This window comes from Aplidium turbinatum, chromosome 8 (assembly GCF_918807975.1).
Source record: "Aplidium turbinatum chromosome 8, kaAplTurb1.1, whole genome shotgun sequence".
NCBI classification, from domain to species: Eukaryota; Metazoa; Chordata; class Ascidiacea; order Aplousobranchia; family Polyclinidae; genus Aplidium; species Aplidium turbinatum.
The window spans coordinates 23,236,118-23,254,183 of NC_137479.1; the positions used below are offsets into that span (position 1 = coordinate 23,236,118).

Here is an 18,066-nt window from a genome sequence, read left to right on the forward strand (position 1 = left end):
TAGTAGAAACTTGTGGAACATATCTTGGGAGAAACACAATTGACCAGAGTTTGTCAAATAAATGTTGAAGTTTCAAGGAATACTGCATATCAGAAGACCGATCTCAAATTTCAAATAATCGATTTTCTAGGAGTACAAACAGTGGAATGCATTGTATTGTGAAATCCATGCTAAAGCAAGAAATCTGATGGCCGTTGAGCAAGATGGATACATCAGATATCAGTTATTGCTCCCCAATACCTGATTTTGATCGTTTGAAGAATTGTTGCTATTTGAAGGGGCAAAATTGGCTAAATTAGGAGGTGTGGCGGTGGAGACAACGATATCAGGGTTATCTCGAAGACGTGAAGTACTGCAAGAAGAACATTGTTAGTAGAATGCAACTTTTGAGAAGCTTTCACCAGAGTATGTTAAGGTATGAAAACCAATGCAAATCTTCCATGAGCTTTTAAATCTTACACTCTACACCGAAAAGCCTTCAATTCTATGCTCAGAATCTATAAGTAATGAAATAGGAATTGATGTCTCTCAACTTCTGTTCTGGTTCCTCGATGTTATTGAGGATGAAAAGTTATACAAAGATCCTTCATTTAGGATACAACCGACCCACTACAAAGCGTCCATACTTTCAGTCGTCAACCTTATAACCAACTGTTTAAGAATTTGTCCAATTAGTTAAATCTACAAGTTTTGTTCATTAAATGACAAAAAAAACTGCAGTTTGTTAACAATTTATCTCGATTTTGATAAGTTTCACTCAATTAATCAAACTTTAGCGCAAAACTAGTAGTTGCAACATTAAAACGATCAAGTATCGAAGATGTATGGAAATTTGGAAGATTTCTTCCACACCATAGTTTTGGAAATGTCTTTCTTTTCACCACTTTCCATAGTATCAGACAAAATGTTTGTTAAACTCAAAAAAATAACAATATCCACATTATATCCATAATATATAATCAAAATCTAAAACAAGTATCGAGTAATTTAAATTCATGAGTATTAGTTGGTATGCGAACTGGATGACGAACGATTCAGTGGCTGCTCGACACCTTTCCAAACATCTAGCCCGAGTCGCCGCCACTGCCGAAGGGTGGCAAAAGACGGAGCCCTTCGACCCTTGGCTTGGCGAAGAAAAGGTTCATGCGAAGAAGTAAGATTCATAAAAAAAAAACGTCACTCACGCAGCAGGTGATGCATGATAATGATCGGCCTCTTCCACAGGAAGGATGCGAAGTTGGGTATTTGGCTGCTTGAGGCTTTCACGCAGCATGGCTTCCGCGCTGAAGAAAAATGGATTTGATAGGACAACGGCTCGTTGTTTGGTAGCACCACTAACAGTGTAACTTCAGCGAGCTAACCACACTCTTTTCCAATTTTATTTCTTCTCCACGATAAACGCAACAGCCCCGACAAAGCATCGGCTTTTCTAGTCTTCTGCTCAATATTCTATCTAACGACAATAGCTTACTTTAAAAATGAAATCTTTAAGCATAACATAGCTAATAAGAATTTGAAGATTGCAAAAATAGCGATAAAAAATCCCACTTCATGCAGAGTCAGTGGAGAAGCATCGCCACGGATTCGAAAAATAAACAGCACTTTTCAACTCACTCGTCGAAAGCGAATTCTATCAGGAGATGCCCGTTAACTTCAACGACGACGTCACCAATAGTCAAGTAGTCACGGCCGGATGGAGCGGCTTGATCGATGGATTGGATTAACAAGCCAGCAAATTTGTTCGTCTGATCATCCATGAAACTGGTCACCTGCAAACATGAATTGTTTTTTTTTACATAAAGTAGTTGAATAATCAAAATAACCATCAGAGCAACCATTGATAAAGCTCTTACAAATTATATGCAAAATGATGGGAAAGTTTGCAATTTTTTGTATGTACAAAACAAGCCCTAAAGTGTACAGTTAACCTCATGCACAGATGCTTTTTATATTTAAAGGGTTTAAGCATTCTGACTAAAATGCGCCTATAACAACTACGACCATGGTACATGTAAGTCCTTGTGGAAAAAATGTATCGCAGGCTGTAGAATAATACAGCAGCTAATCATTTTTCATTTTCATTGAATTAAATTGCCAACAATCCTCTCATGTAGCCTACCTGAATTCCTTGTAAGCTTGCATCGTTTATTAGGTTGATTTCTTGAGAATCTTGATAAAACCAAGGAAGCTTTTGCCTCTGAGTGAAATTTTGTTTGGAGAGAATGTTCCTAGTCGCGTCGCCATGCATTGGTACAGCATTGTAATCGTTAGGGTTTGAAGTATAAAACGAGCTTTCCGCGGTTGACTCTGATAATCCACTCCCCATGGATTGGCGAGCAGCAACATCTCTACGGAAGTAGGATGCACTTTCGCTGTTCCCGTCAGCATCCCTCAAGTTGTTTTGTTCATTCAAAACCTTTGGCTTTGACCCACGCCGACAACTTTTGACCGTCCTTGGATCACCACCCGCACTGTTTTCCTTGGCGCTTTCGTGCTGATAATGAAATTGGTTATCATTTATTGTTTAAATCCTTTTGGGTGACTTTACATATCCTTGTGGTTGATGAGAAGTCAAAAGATACAGGAAAGGTGCATGCTTGTATATTTAAAGCCAAAGGATATTCAAAATTTCACGCGTATGCTATGAACCATCGTGCCTTCTATGATTTGTGATGCTTCAAAATAATAAGAATGTCATGAATTTAATTGTATTTGAATTTAACAAGTATTTCACATGCTCTCATTAATCGAGAATACTCTACAAACTTGCAGTGAGTCTAACAAGAAAATCTTGGTAAACGAAGCATCTCGTTTTTTTTCTATGAAAAAACTTAAGCGCAGCAGAAATGCAAATACGTATGTGTGCATAATGCATCATATAATGCAACCGCAACGCCTCTCATATAAAATTTATTTGAACTCTTGCGAATAGTTAACGTCGAATCATCATTTCATAGCACAAAATCAATGCGTTGCATCACTGAGCGTTATCTTTTAACCGTTAATTACATGCCCCACTCACAGGTGATGAAATATTGTTCACGTAAGAAGATGCTTTGGCAGGAGTGGGCGTGATAACATCATCATCTGATTCACGCAGTACCATAACATGAGTGCCTGCAATTCAAAGGATGACTAAACAGTAGCCGGCACCTGTTGACTATTGCCATAGCTTGTCAAGCATAAAAAGAACACAAAAATACTAAAAAGAACGGAAGTTCGTGGTTTGCCAATTAAGTTGTTACATATTTAACTACAGATCTGATGCTACGTTTCATTGACTCACTTAATTATGCACCGATGCACGTTAAACACATGATTGGGAAGGCTGTGAAGCGGTGTTTAATACCTACGCAGGTCCTGCTGGCAAAGCGGACTAGCGTCACGATTCAAAGCAGTTCAGTTGGAAATTGAAAAATAAATCAGTTTAGGCATTGGTGGTGAAAAAAATGGGCATGTCAAACAACAAATCATAAATGACAAGCATTTTCAGCAGACCACAAAGTAGGGCAACAAGGGCAATTCTATATCTCACGTAATCATCGTTACCATTATTGAATACATTTGCGATCAGGCCAACTCATCATGTGATTGCTTTGACAGCAAGTCACAAATCAAGTAACAGATCATGACCTAACTCGTGAACGTCGCTATAATAGTATGACTTCCACGCCAAGTTCAACGCAGCAACATAAAAACAATTTAGTTCCAGAATGTCGAATAAAACTTTTGAAAGTTAACACGATTTCTTCAAAATAAAGTTTGTTATAAAAACGCAAACGTCACGAGAATATTCACCGGAACCGTAGTAACTAAAACCTGGTATGAAGTAACGCTGGTAACCAGGGTTGGTTGATTTAAATCAAATCATTTAAATCATTGCTTTAAATCATGATTTAAATCAAACAATAAAAATCAAAAAAATCAAATGATTTTTTATTTGCTAAAATAAAAATAAATATAATACATCAATAAACGTTTCACTGCTTCTCTGTAATACAAAAGTTATATTTAAATACTTAAGGCTATAGGCTATGCATGTTTTATATAATAATAATAATGGTGTTGCAAGCACAGCAGTGCTTTTTCATCTTCATAACTTACGTAGCAAATAAGTTTTCAAAGGCAACTTAGTTTACTTGGCAGTTCACAAACAGTGTTGTTCACTAAACATAGTTTTTGAGCAAGTTTTTCCCACTTTTGGTCTAGTTCAATCAGAAGTTCGAAATTGATTGGGCACTGCATAAGCTGGCGAGCTTGTATTTATGTACAAACTTCTCAATGCAAAATAAACTGCAATTTTGTGTCATCTGAACTTTTATAGTTTTGGTATGGTACATCGGTAACATATATTACACTGTTAAACTTTCTTTGCAAAAAGTCTGGTTGTAGGCTATGCATCAGTTGAGCAAAAAAGCAAAGTGATGTGTGCTCAAACGTAAGGAAAGATCTTAGTGTAGTGAGATGACAGTCTGAGACGTACCTCAATCACGATATGCACATTATGATTTAGTATAAAGCAACATATCACACCTACTTAAAAATATGTGCAATAGACAGGCTAGCCTACAATATGATAATAACAATGATTAAACACTTGCAAAGCAAAGCCTTTCAATCAATCAAGGGGTTAAAAATAATTCTGCTATCTTACTAAAATGATCTCTTCCCCCAAGTAGACTCGACGCTTTTTTATATAAAAAAAATCAAAAAAATCTGATTTAAATCAAAAAAATCCGATTTAAATCAAAAAAATCCGATTTTTTTGATTTTTTTTAAAAAAATCATGATTTTTTCCAACCCTGCTGGTAACTGATTTTACCACCATGAAACCCTTCTGACATGCTAAATCGTAATACTTTTCACTTTTAAAGAGCAAAAACGTGCCGAACGGAAGCAGGTGGCAAAGTAGTGGTAGTGGTAAATGGTAAGCTGTCCAGCACCTTTATGATACGCAAAGTACTTATCTGTGAAAGCGTTTTAGTTTGTTATAAAAACAAAACAAAAAATGAAGTTATCTCCTCACTTCCTCAGTACACTTTTTGGAGTGTTGGGTGGATATCTATGTTACGTGGCAAAGGTTCAACAGTGTAGGACACCAGTGAATAAATATAACAGACATCAAACCTAACATTTAGACCGTATTGTTTAATTGAAGTTGCAATGCAAACATGAGCTGTAATCCACCCGAACACCCAGCTGCAACAAACGTCCTCCTATTAAAAATGTGATGTTTACATACCACCTTAAAGCGACAAGCTGCACAAACGTGTACACAATAGATAAGTCAGCAGCCACTGTTGAAATAGAGAACTACACAACACAACCGATGAGTGGTAATCGCCCAACAGAATGTGAATCGATTTAAAGAATGTGTCCTTTCTCAACGGCAACGTTGAATCAATGCAAAAATGACAGACTTTGCTGTCTGGGTCGTTTGACCAGGAAAATCATTTGTACAATAACTCAACGACCGCTAACGTTAATTTTTTGTCATCCACAGAATACGAATTTCATAGCTTAGATGAATGCTTTAAATTGTTACTGTCAGATATGTTCAAGGTGCAATTACAACATATAGGTCAACTTAGTGTAGGTATTTCAAACTTACAATTGCCCAACCTGAGAAATGGTGCTCGAGGTGGTTTAATTTTGGTTAAAAATAAACATCTGTGATAAAGGCATAGTAAGTGTGTGTGAACTTCTCAACGTCAAATGGTCAAGAGGACGGAATTTAGTTGCTTTGTAGTAGACGCGAGACGCTTCTTGTCCAGACTGCTGCTGTTATCATTTTAAATTTATCAGAAAACTATCTAAAAGTTGCCCTTTTTACATCGTTTCAACGTCGCTAAACGTTAAACCATTGTAAAGAATGAAAATTTAATCCAACTGCGAGTTTCAGTGTGTTCAAAACGTGAGTGGTGAGAGCGAGAGTAGTTGTGGTAACAACAATGTGACCATTTCGAGATGACAGAAGTTGTTTTTTTACATCTAGCAACGTTGAAGCGTTGAAAAAGGCTGCTTTGTTCATGGAATGCGAGTTTCTAACAACACGACATCATCATTGCCAAACATTGAATTGATGTCGACACAAACAAGTTCCAGAGCATGACTTTCTCAAATCGACCACAAATTCATAGAAACAAACAACGTACAAAGCAGAGGAATATGATGGCGTGGTTCGAAGACGCTTAGCGTCGTTTATAAGCGTGAACAGAAATAGAGTACGTACAGGCAAAAAAAAATTAAAACTGTGAAAGTTGAATAAACAAGCTCAGTTGTTAGAGTTGTAAATGTTATAAACCTAAAGTCAATTTAATAACAATTTAACCAACTTGATAATAAATTACAATTTAAATTGGAAAGCCCTTTGTGAGACCGTTTAGTCGTTAGTGTATAACAATATATTTTGTTAAAGAGGAAGATTTTGTCAACCTTGTTGAACCATAAACAGACAAAACCAAGCAAAGACATGGCAATAAACATAACAAAAAAAGCAAACTTGCGAACGTTTTCGGATATGCAGCATGACAGGCATCGTCAAGCATCGACGAGCGTTAACAATATATTTGTCTAAACTTACAGTATTTCAAACAACCTTACATACGGTAAACATTTCCATGTTCAATTTGGTCATCAATCATCAATTAACATTTTCAAAAAAGAAATAATTTCTTAATAACCTCGATGTGTCAATGTACTGTATTAAGTTTTCTTGAGAAATTAATTTGTATATAAATTTATATATGTTTTTTTTTTATCTGTGATGCTGAATCAGATGCGTAATGCGTATTGAATTCATATTTCATCAAAGTAGCGAAATCTTATCTACACTCATAATTCAAGCAAACAAAGTCCCAACCAATCACCCAGGTAGCGAAAATGATCTGTTCTACAGGTATTTAACGTCTGTGAACGTTGAATCAATGCAAAAACGACCGATTTTGCAATCCGAGCAAGAAACCTATTGATTTTCAACGAAAGGAAGTTATTGTAGTTCCTTGCATATACGATGGGTAAGCACCTAGTCTTTGCTGTTGTCAAACAAAATCAACACCTGGATTCTATTTTGAGGATAATAACTGACCACCTAATACAACTTTGACAAACCACAAGAAAATACGATTATTTGACATTGATTCAACGTTAATAGATGTTCAAGTCGGAAGTGAACGAGCTTGTACTTTAAATAGCTGTCAAAATACTGTGGGATTACAATGGGGCTTTCATGGACTCAAATAATGAACTCGGCAACTGAACAATGTGTTCAGGCAGTGAATGAATAAAAGAAGATCAAGTTAGACTAATCACCAGCGCTCTGAATACATTGAATCTTTCTGGCTCAGGTTCTGTGTGGTGAAAGATAGAATGATTTCACTGAATGTAACTGTACAAAGCAGGCAATTCGAATTCAAGCAGCTCTGCCCATAGCTCTAAACTAGAGTTGTAGCAAATTTAAATGACAATAAAACTGTCAACGACAGAGAATTCTAACCAAGGCAGCAAAACAGAAACCAATTTTCACCGCCGTGGGTGTACTGCAGACAGAACAAGTTGGTCTGATCGTGTCTTTGCCAAGATCAACAAGCACAACTATTCTTTATCACAAATTTAATGTGCCCAGAATTAAAGATATTATTAAATTAGAAAAGTCTGCAAAGCTCATGCACAAATATGTGCACAAAATGCTGCCACAGGCCTTTGCTGGCTGCTTTGCTAATGTAAATGAAATTCACCAGTATAGCAGCATTTCAGTATTCAGTATAGCACCAGTCAAAACAAAAATAATGATTTATATTTGCCATCTATAAAATCAAACTTTGATAAGAAGATGCTATGTTTCAATGGAGTGTTACTAAGTCCTGAATCAAATATTAAAAGAAACATCTTACAGTACTTTTAAATACAAATGTTTCTTAAAAAATTTGTACAATAATCACTCCTGAAACATATCATCTGCTTATCTCCTTGCACATAATCTTTATGTTGCTTTGTTTATGTTGTTTCACTGTATTATGTTCCTTATTTTTGTGTTTTGCTTAAAAGTTCGGGTAGCAGCTGACTTTCGTGACCTTTTGGTCTGCTATCCTTGCTGTACGAATAGATTTTTGCTAATCGTGTTGTGTATATTTCTGTTCATTCGACAGCAGAAAAAAGAAATAAACTGAACTGAACTCAGAAAGCAAGTGGCAAAAAGACAATGACTTAAATATATATCACTTTTAAAATAATTATTTCAAACCTGTTAGCTACTAAACACAGCATTTGTAAACGATTGGAAAGGATCTTTAGACCTACTTGACTTCAAAGCAGCATTGTCCACGTCTATTTCCAATGAATTATTTGCATCTCGTCTATCTGGCAAGAAATAATTCCGTCGGTAGTCGCCTGAACACCAGAACATGTCGCATTGTAAGTTGTAAATGTTTTTGTAAAAGCCTTCCAACTTTTACCACATTGAAAAACAAATGGTTGGTGGACAACATAGAAACGTATTTCATATAAAAAAAACACACTGAAAACGGGATTCGAGGTGCATCCAAAGAGTGAATGCATTATCCACTTTAAAGGAACTGAACACGTCATCATTGGCTGTCCTCATACCCCACCAATTCCACTTCCAACAAGATAACTGAACTCCTTGCACTAAATGATTCAATTAAACAAGAAAATGGCCTCGAGTTCTATTATTCCGCTGATCACAAAACTTTTAGCTTCAAGCAAACGACGAATACCTATCCATTGAAATAAGCACAAAGATCATGCGAACATGAACAGTGTAAAAAGAAACACGACCTGGGGTTTTTTTTCGCTGAAACTTTTGGGTCATTTGTCCGAAATGACTTCAAAAAAATTCGGTCATTTTTTCTGATGAAAATATTTCCTAGTAGCTAACAAAAAACAAAATTTGCACTTCCTGACTAGCTAAAACATCAAGTTTCGCTGAGAAACGTTGTTTTTTTCGGACGTTTTGACCGAATTGACTATATAATTTTTTTTTTCGGACATTTTGCTAAAAAATAAAAAACAGAACACGGCAGTGGTTGTGACAACGTGGTGTGTTCAAACAAATGTGATTTTACGATCGTTCAGTGCGGAACCGCGTCACATTGCCAGTACATCACATTAAACAAATTTTAGAACAAGTAAACTAAAACGATGCCTGCAGCATGACTGACATTAACCGGCTGTTCCTCTTCAACACACAGCGGAAACACGACTTTATGCCGCGGTCCGAATAACGTAAACTCGAATGACCCCATCCTTACGCCGATACTCAGCATGTATCTATCAAACAACGTTCGTTGAGCTTTCCTGACAAGAAAAAGTTGTCATCTTTACTTTGATTCGAAGCTAAAACGATGCACAAAGGGAAACTTCTGCTAACAGCATGTAAACTAAACTATAACAAATAATTTATTGGGAGACAATGGAAAGAACTTCAGCATGATCTTGTGAGCTTTAATAAAAGTAGGCAACAAGCTCACTGTTGGATGGATCTGATCGAGGCTTGAACGGCAGATGAGGTGGAGTCCCTTTGCCTTCGGAGCTTGTCATACTCCCAAGATCCCAATCTCTTTGAACCGGTTCGTCTTCTTCATAAAGGGCAATTAACTGAAATGTATGCTTGGTATTCAGACCCTGACCCATTCAACACGAAAATTCAAAAGTTATTTTAAAAATACATGTATTATATTTCAATGATGGGTCTTGTGTCGCAGATGATAACTTATTCTATATTCTACATGGCAAGTTGACAATACTCACTTTTTCTTTATCTTCCACAACATCACTGATCACATCATCCACATCTAATATCCCACCGTCTACTGCACTTTCAAGTTTTAAAATGCGGACACCGTAGCTCGTGTCCTGCAATTTTATACGAAGCGGGAATAATAACGCATTGTATAATGTATATCCAATATCCATGTAACTGCTCTACTAACATCGCATTTTGCTATAATAATATTAATAGCATCATCATACATCTGATTATATTGGAATGTATTGTGCTATCTTAGATGATCCCTCCTGCTGATGTTATTAGCACACTGACTTAAAGGATTATAAGTTAATTCTGCTAAGCACTTTCAATCAGAACGAGAAGGGTTAAATTAAAATCTAGAAATATATACAGCAAATCTTGTTAAAGATAACCATTTTATATGAAGTGAGACAATTTCACCTAGCAAAATTTTAGAATAATTTGGCTTCTACCTCACAAAATATCTAGCCTGCGGTGCAATATTTTTGACTGCTCATAAAAAATATTAGGACATTAATTTAATAACTAACAGAATATCAAATTTAACTTTTCATTTGGCTGCTAACACTTCCGATTTAAATTCATCAACGTAAAGCTAACAAATTTGAAAATGAAATGCTAAGTAAGATAATGCTTTATTTTATCGTTGTTGGAGTATCAAGTGTTCGTGGATCAACAGCTCAGTGGGCTTCAAAAAAGTAAACTACTAAAGCAAACTAAATTAATGGAGCTGGCACTTGACATCACAAAGTGCCCTTCAACAGCTTGCTAACAAGCGCTTTAGCGTAACTCTAACACAAGATAGGGACTGAAACCTATTGAGTAAAATGCAAGCTAAGCCAGACAAGAAAGCAACAAAGGTATGTGATGTTAAAACACCTGACGAAACAACATTAGTTTCTTACAAATACAATTGATTTGACTATTATCAACAAAATTCATAATGCTATTATAAAAATGCAATTAAGAATAGAATGAGTGCAACTCACTAAATATGCCTACAATTTGCATTATAACAAAAACATTAATGTCATTTCCTCACCTTTCCAATTGCCCTCCTATACCTTGCGCATGCTTTCTCTTGCAATTCACGAATATCGGCATCCTCCCTACAAGGAACTTTCACCCGAATATTTCCAAAGCACACGGTCACTTTCATAGTTTGAATATGCACTAAAATTTTCCATTAAAATGTTAAAACAAAACCTAAGAGTAAACTCCAAAAGCAACACTCGGTAACCAGAAAAATCAATTTATATAACAGCTACAGCAACAATATTACATGGGTTATTCTTCTTATTGAATATTTCAATTGAGAATGAAACAGGCCACAAAATTAATTTGGTAACAGTGATTTTATTTATTACCAGATATATATACATTAAAAACTTAACACACACAATTTTAGACAATAGTCTAAATCAGGGTTTCCCAAACTTTTTTGGGCCCCGGACCACTATTTGTGAAATATTTTGGGCCACGGACCACTAATTTTTGTAAACAACTTTTAACTGCAACAAAGGTGCAATAAGTAAGATTTACGATACTGAATAGCAAAAGCTTTCGAAACCATTTAAGTTGTAAAGAACTGCAGCGATTATCTTTGACAGGGTAAGTACTGTACAACGTATATGGGTGACTTTTTAATTTCTTGTCATATCGCCACGGACCACCTGTGCAGTCGTCGCGGACCACAGTTTGGGAAACCCTGGTCTAAATACTCTCAACACTATAAAGGGTGCTCACTGCTCAGTGTCAAGTTAAAAAGCCAAGCAGACCGAATTAAAGCAAAAATAGTCACCACTCTCCTAAAAGTCTTTACAGTTGAATAAACCTGTGAGAAAATTGTAAAAACAGCCACAAACCTGTGTTTCCAACATCAGGTACACTTGGAAGGCTGCTTAATTTTTGTGCAAAAATTTGTATCCGTTCTTTAAATTCTTGTCCGGTGGTCCTATTATATGGATACACAACAGCTCATACTTATCAAACAATAGACTTAAATAAAGCTTATAGGCAAAAAACCTTCAATACACAATTATCAGTTATATTATTTGTACAGATATTTAACAGCACATTGCTGCAATAAAGCATTTGAGCTGATAATGTATTTTTTTCACATTTTGATGCAAAATTGTTTTGGCTTCACTTTTCTTAAAATCTAATAAATATGTTTCACTGCCAGCTCAAAAAAATCTCATACTGCAGACAATCTTGTGTGCAATGTAAGTGGACTTGACTTTGGTCTTAAAAAAACTTCAAATTTTATTATAAAAAAGATTTACAGCTTCCCATCCGGCCTGGAGCCAGCTGGCTTTATGCTTCCCAGCTTCACTGCAATACTCCAAACCCTCACTTAGACAGCAATAGGCTTCATGTTGATATGGTGTCAACTTTCACAAGAAACTTTTTAACTTGTTTTGAAGTCTTCTTCCACCAGTTGCTTTGAATTAAATGTGTTCCCAAGATGAGTTCTTTAAACGAATAAACTGAACCTGATTGTTCACTGGGCCTCCTTATGGACTAAAATTACTATGCCTGGAATGATGTTGCTTCCTCTGCATGTAGAAAGGCCAAGCTAGAATGCTCTTTCTGGAAAAAAAATAGTTTTTAGATATTTGTTTTTTGGGGTCTGCTACTATTCGGTGAGTCCGATTCGGTGAGAGCCATATTCGGTGATTTTTTTTTTAAATTATCAGGTACCGTAGCTTAATTATTATTGCCGCTTTTACATCGTTTTAACGTCGCTAAACGTTGAAATAAGACCCTAACCTGTAACCTCTATTTACAGTGCTTCTTAAACTTTTTAGTTCTGTTCACCCCTAGCATCTATCTCCAGATTTCATTCACCCTTGTCTCATGATATGATAAAACTATCTCGTCTATATAATATAACAGCACAAAATGACTTAGGTTGTTTCGATTTTTGTTAAGATCAACTCAAGCTAAGTTTTACCATTGCAAATCTACAATTTCTCGAGTCCAAAGATACAAAAGCACAAAACACAGTCACCAAATGTTTATACTTATACACTCAGTGTAAACCAACTTCACTATTACAATAAGCAAAAAAAAACACTAAAAAACAACAGTTCAGTAGTCGATTTACTGCATAAAATTGTTTACTAATGACTAGAATGCTCCTGAACTTTCGCAACTAGTTTTTCAAATTGTGGATGAATCAGTCCTTCTAATGCCACTCTCATCAATGAGTCCACACATTTCAGTGCATTTCTCTTTTTACTTTTCAGTTCCACTAGGCATGAAAATCATTTTTCTGACAAGTGAAGTAAGTAGTAGGCATGAGCACCAATTTCGGCAAGGCTTTTAAAGCAATCGTCTTATACTCAGGGGATTCGAGCAAGCTGATCCAATAATCGCCATAAGAGGGATGTGTTTTGAAGAACGATTTTTGAGAAAAATCATTCTGTAACTCCAACATTGTTTCCATCGTGTCTGCAAGGTTTGCTTGGGACAAGTGATCAGCAATAAAAGGATTTACTATCCACATTTCATTTTCCAAGTCTTGATGCAGTTTTGGTGGAAAATACATTTCGAAATTGTCACTTAGGAGTTGCAAATGGTCCAATATTATAGTTGTTACCCTATTTTCAAGCTCTGGTGCTTTATCTTCCCAGTTGCATTCTTTCATATAGTTTTCCAAATTCGGAAAGTTTGAGAGATTGTTTTTGCGAAAGTTGCTTTGCCACATTTTTATCTTCAGTTTTATGGATTATATTTTCCCTGAGACATCAAAGATGTCGCTTGAAGTGACAAATTTAACTGATTTAAATGATTAAAGATTGATGCCATGTAACACAATTTCGATATCCAAACTTCATCTTCAAAAAGTACTCCACTTTCATCATTGCAAGATTTTAAAAATTCATACAGTTCATTTCTCAGCAATAAAACTCTTTGAAGAACTTTTCCTCGTGAAAACCACCGATCACTATGTAGAAGCAGAGTTTTGTGATCACTGATCTCCAGACATTTTATCGCAAAATTTAGAAAACAATCGACTTGTTTTTGCTTTAGGACGAATAGCATTGACAATCTTCACCACATCACTCATCAGTTTATCAAGCTCACTCGCCTTATCAGAGGAATGAGGAATGTGCTCTCAGTTTCTTTGAAGCTAGCGCTTCACGATGTAGAATGCAGTGTAAAAACTTGCACTCTGGGGACCTACGTTTGATCAGTGCAGTAGCACCTCTGTGTTTTCCTGTCATAGCTGCTCAGTGCGTCCACTTCTGACAATTGATAAATCCTCTTCAGTTTCCTTTTCTGTCCTGATAAATCCCTTTTTTCTCAGTCGGAAATAAAATTTCCTTCATAGGCGAGGTTATCTTTGACGCTATTTAAGTTGAAAAGGTGCTAATACAACTTTAAAGTTATTATAATCTCAGTTAAAGCTATTTTAATCTCGATTTTTTTTTTCAGTAGCACCGGTATGTCGAAACAATGTTGTTTTATTAGAACAGTAAGCTGCACAAAAGCAGCACATATTTTACAATAACATGGTTTACTTGCTTTGTTCACTCTCCAACCAAAAACTGCTTGTCAGTTAGTTGGTTCTGGGACATTTACCAGCTGGAGTCAGGGCCGGATTTACCTGATGGGGGGCCCAGGGCACTTTTAGATCAGGGGGCCTCCGAGCAAAAATTTTTTTGCGCCTTGAGAAACTAATCACTGAGTAGTCTACAACATAGCTTAACTACTCAGCCACGTAACCAAAACCACGTTTCTTAACCAGTCGTGTACACCGGATCAATGTTGCCAGATGAGCAAAAGCAAAAGTAGCGGAGAAATGTCTGAATAATAGCGGACTGGATCAAAAGTTAGCGAATTGTATAAAAGTTATTTTTTGGTATAAGCTGCTCATATTTTCAACTAGGCTACTATATTCATGCTAGTCAGCAATCATTGACAAGCTATCATCCATTTCTGAGGGTTCACCCTTATTCACCCCTTTTGGTTGGTTCACCCCTGCAAAAATTTTATTCACCCTGGGGTGAACCATTCACCTGTTTAAGAAACACTGCGGCCTAACCCTATCCCCTAACCCTATAACGGCAATGATAATTAGCCTACAGTACCAATAATTTAAGAAAAAAAAACACCGAATAGGGCTCTCACCGAAAAGGGGTCTCATTCTCATCGAATAGGAAACTCACCGAATCGGACTCACCGAAACGGGCCATTCTGTGTTTTTTGTGTACAATTAGTACCGGTACCCCATGTAACTTTAAAAGCACACTATAAAATTCTGGTTTTGTAGTGTTTCTGATAAGTTCTTTTATTTATTCATAACATGAACCATTCGTGTTGAACTTTTAGCGCTCAGGCATCTTCTGAGGATGGTATGCAATATGTATATAATGGACTTGTCTTATGATTTCACATGTTATTACCAATAATTTTTAACTGAAATCATGAAAGGAGTAAATGTCATTAGGCTTATAGTGCAGAGGATGTGTAATGTATTGGCACCTACTTTGTTTAGGATGATGTTTTCGGCAATGCTAACAGATGCTTTCAGAGATAAAGACTGCAATGGTATTTCAATGCGCTATCGTTGTGACGGAAAACTATGAGACGTGCTTCAAAGCAATCACCAAAGTGACCAAAACTGTCATTCAGGAACTTCTGTACACGGATGCCCTGAATGCCTGTTCCAAAAGCAAAATTCAACAACAAATGAATAAGTTCTCCCCTGCTTGCGATAATTTTGGACTAAACAAAATTTGAAAAAAAATTTTAATCGAGAATGGGAGTAACTTTTCTTAGACCACAATTTGCTGCTGATTTCAAATCTGGAGCTAGTTTTGCTCTAGCACATCAGGTTTTAAAGTTATTGGTCTGAAAATTTTTGACCAGAAACGTCAATATTGCGTTCAAATACCGATTTTGTCGCTACAATTTTCAAATTTAGATGATCCTTAGATGATCCTGATCCTGCCAAATTTAGATGATCCATCCTGCAGCAGAGACTTTACCGCACAAAAAGGCCTCATCAATCATCTCTGCACTCATGTGCACTGACCATCATAGGCGCCGACTGTTATAGTCGTCATCTACGTTGAATATATGTAACTCGTGACCAGCGTCACTACATAATCACCGTTCAGCGTTTTCTGGTACAGACGTTGGAATTGATTACCACCGCACTGCGCGTGTAATCAATTGAGCGTTCTGTACCACGTTCCTTAGTTGATTGTTTTGCGTTTCTTTCTTACTATATATTGCGTTGATTTCATACACTGAATCAGTAAGTAACAAGAGGTAAATGGTTTTCTCACTTGGTTGGCTATCGCTACAATTATTATTGTTTATTTTATATTAAACGTCTGGAAATACAACAGACATTTAACTGGCGTCGCCGGCAGGATCTTTACAGAATTTCTACAGGATTTTAGAAACATGGAGAAACTGATCGAAGTCCTGCAACAACAAATTGCCAACCAAGAACGCCAGACGAAGGAGCAAATTGCCAGACAAGAAGAACGTCACCAAGAACAAGTACAATGTCACCAAGAACAAGTACAACGTCACCAAGAACAAGAACAACGTCATCAAGATCAAATTGCCAACCAAGAAAAGCGCCACCTTGAACAACTACGAGAAATACGAGCCCAAACTTCAAGACCACAACCAACAACAATACAACAGACATTTAACTGGCGTCGCCGGCAGGACAGGCAGGACAACAACAGGTATCTTTACCTAAGTTCGTAACGTTTGATGCCACCACTGAACTGTGGGCAGACTATTGGAAGAGGTTTAACACCTTTGTAGCAGCACATTCAGTCGCACAAGACAAAATGCCGCAGGTTTTTCTCACCAATCAATCACCTACAATCTACAAAATGTTAACAAATTTGGCTGCGCAGGAAACAAACCCAAAAGAAGTCAACGATCTCACCATGACGGAAATTACAAATTACATGGCTCAACAATTCGACCCAAAACGCTTCATCGTGAGGGAGCGATTCCGTTTCTGGAGCGAAATGAAGCGCAAGCCCGGTGAAACAGCTCAAGAACTAGCCATCCGCATACGCCAGGCAGCTGCCACCTGTGACTTCTCGTCCATTTCAAATCCATTGGACGAAGCTTTACATACTCGTTTTATTTGTTCAATAGGTAACGAGGCGGTGCTTAAGGCGTTATTCAAAATCAGAGCTGATGAACTTACTTTCAAACGTGCGGTGGAGGTTGCATCAGAAACCGAAGAGGCAGCCAAGGTGGCCAAAGAAACTGTTTACGGCACTCCACCAGCACCAGTTGCGAAAGTAAGGACCATCAGCAAACCTCCAAAAACTAGGCAACTTACAGGTACTTTCTTTTCTTCTAAAAATAAAGAATGCTATCGCTGTGGTAATTCCAACCACAACGCCAATGACTGTAGGTTTAAGAAAGCCACTTGCCATTTCTGCAATATTACGGGACACTTACAGAGTGTTTGTCGAAAGAAAGCTAGACAGTTCAAACCTTCTAAGGTAAATTGTATTAAGGAAATTAACATGCTTTCTAGTTCTTGCAGAAAACCTCGAAATTCAAAGTTGGAAGTACCGATCTCCATTAATTCGGTAACCACACACTTAGAACTGGACACTGCTACAAATGGAAATTTCCTTTCCAACGACGTCTGGACTCGGGTAGGCGCACCTCAATTGCAAGCACCAGTGTCGCAGTTCCAATCTGCTACCAAGCATCTAGTACCAATCACGGGTTCTTTCACGGCCCAGGTAACTTGTCCTTCCACGGGAAGGTCAGATAATATTTCTTTTGTAGTCACGACAGTCAAAGGACTAAACTTGCTAGGTCGTGATGCAATCTCGTCTTTAGGAATTTCTATCGATAAATTCCTTCTGTCTAACTGTTCTACTTTACAGAGCATCCAGTCATACGACAAGCCTGATAAGAGTCTGGAGAAAGCATGCTCCCTCTTATGTGACGAGTTCAAAGATGTTTTTAAGCCTGAACTCGGGTGCTTACGAGATTATGAACTAGACATAGATTTTAAGCCTGATGCTAAACCTGTTTTTCTCAAACCTAGGCCTGTACCTTTCGCGCTAAAGGAGGACTTAGCACAAGCCTATGATTCGGGCATTGCACGTGGTGTATGGACACCAGTTCAGTTTTGCGATTGGGGCACACCGGTTGTTCCAGTCCGTAAGCCTTCAAACTCTTCAGAAGCGAAGGCCAAGTTACGCATATGTGGCGATTATTCAGTCACGGTGAACCCTTCCCTGGAGACCCATCGTCACCCGTTACCCTTACCAGAAGACTTAATG

At 37.2% G+C, this 18,066-nt stretch overlaps 1 protein-coding gene across 4 annotated transcripts in view; it reads right to left on the reverse strand.

Moving 5' to 3' along the window:
* Positions 1 to 11,642, reverse strand: part of LOC145775719 (partitioning defective 3 homolog) — a 35,919-nt gene extending 24,277 nt beyond the window's left edge. For all 4 annotated transcript variants that reach the window (XR_014290172.1, XM_082587076.1, XM_082587075.1 and 1 more), the window contains exons 1-10: positions 11,635 to 11,642; positions 10,812 to 10,942; positions 9,769 to 9,873; positions 9,489 to 9,615; positions 8,299 to 8,388; positions 3,023 to 3,117; positions 2,120 to 2,494; positions 1,615 to 1,769; positions 1,185 to 1,283; positions 241 to 352 (exon numbers count right to left, since the gene is read on the reverse strand). Coding sequence is in view for 3 of the 4 variants with exons in the window: in XM_082587076.1 (XP_082443202.1) it covers positions 241 to 352; positions 1,185 to 1,283; positions 1,615 to 1,769; positions 2,120 to 2,494; positions 3,023 to 3,117; positions 8,299 to 8,388; positions 9,489 to 9,615; positions 9,769 to 9,873; positions 10,812 to 10,928 (1,275 nt within the window). In the remaining variant the exon portion in view is untranslated. The remainder of the gene's footprint in view (positions 1 to 240; positions 353 to 1,184; positions 1,284 to 1,614; positions 1,770 to 2,119; positions 2,495 to 3,022; positions 3,118 to 8,298; positions 8,389 to 9,488; positions 9,616 to 9,768; positions 9,874 to 10,811; positions 10,943 to 11,634) is intronic.
* Between the last annotated feature and the right edge of the window lie 6,424 nt (positions 11,643 to 18,066).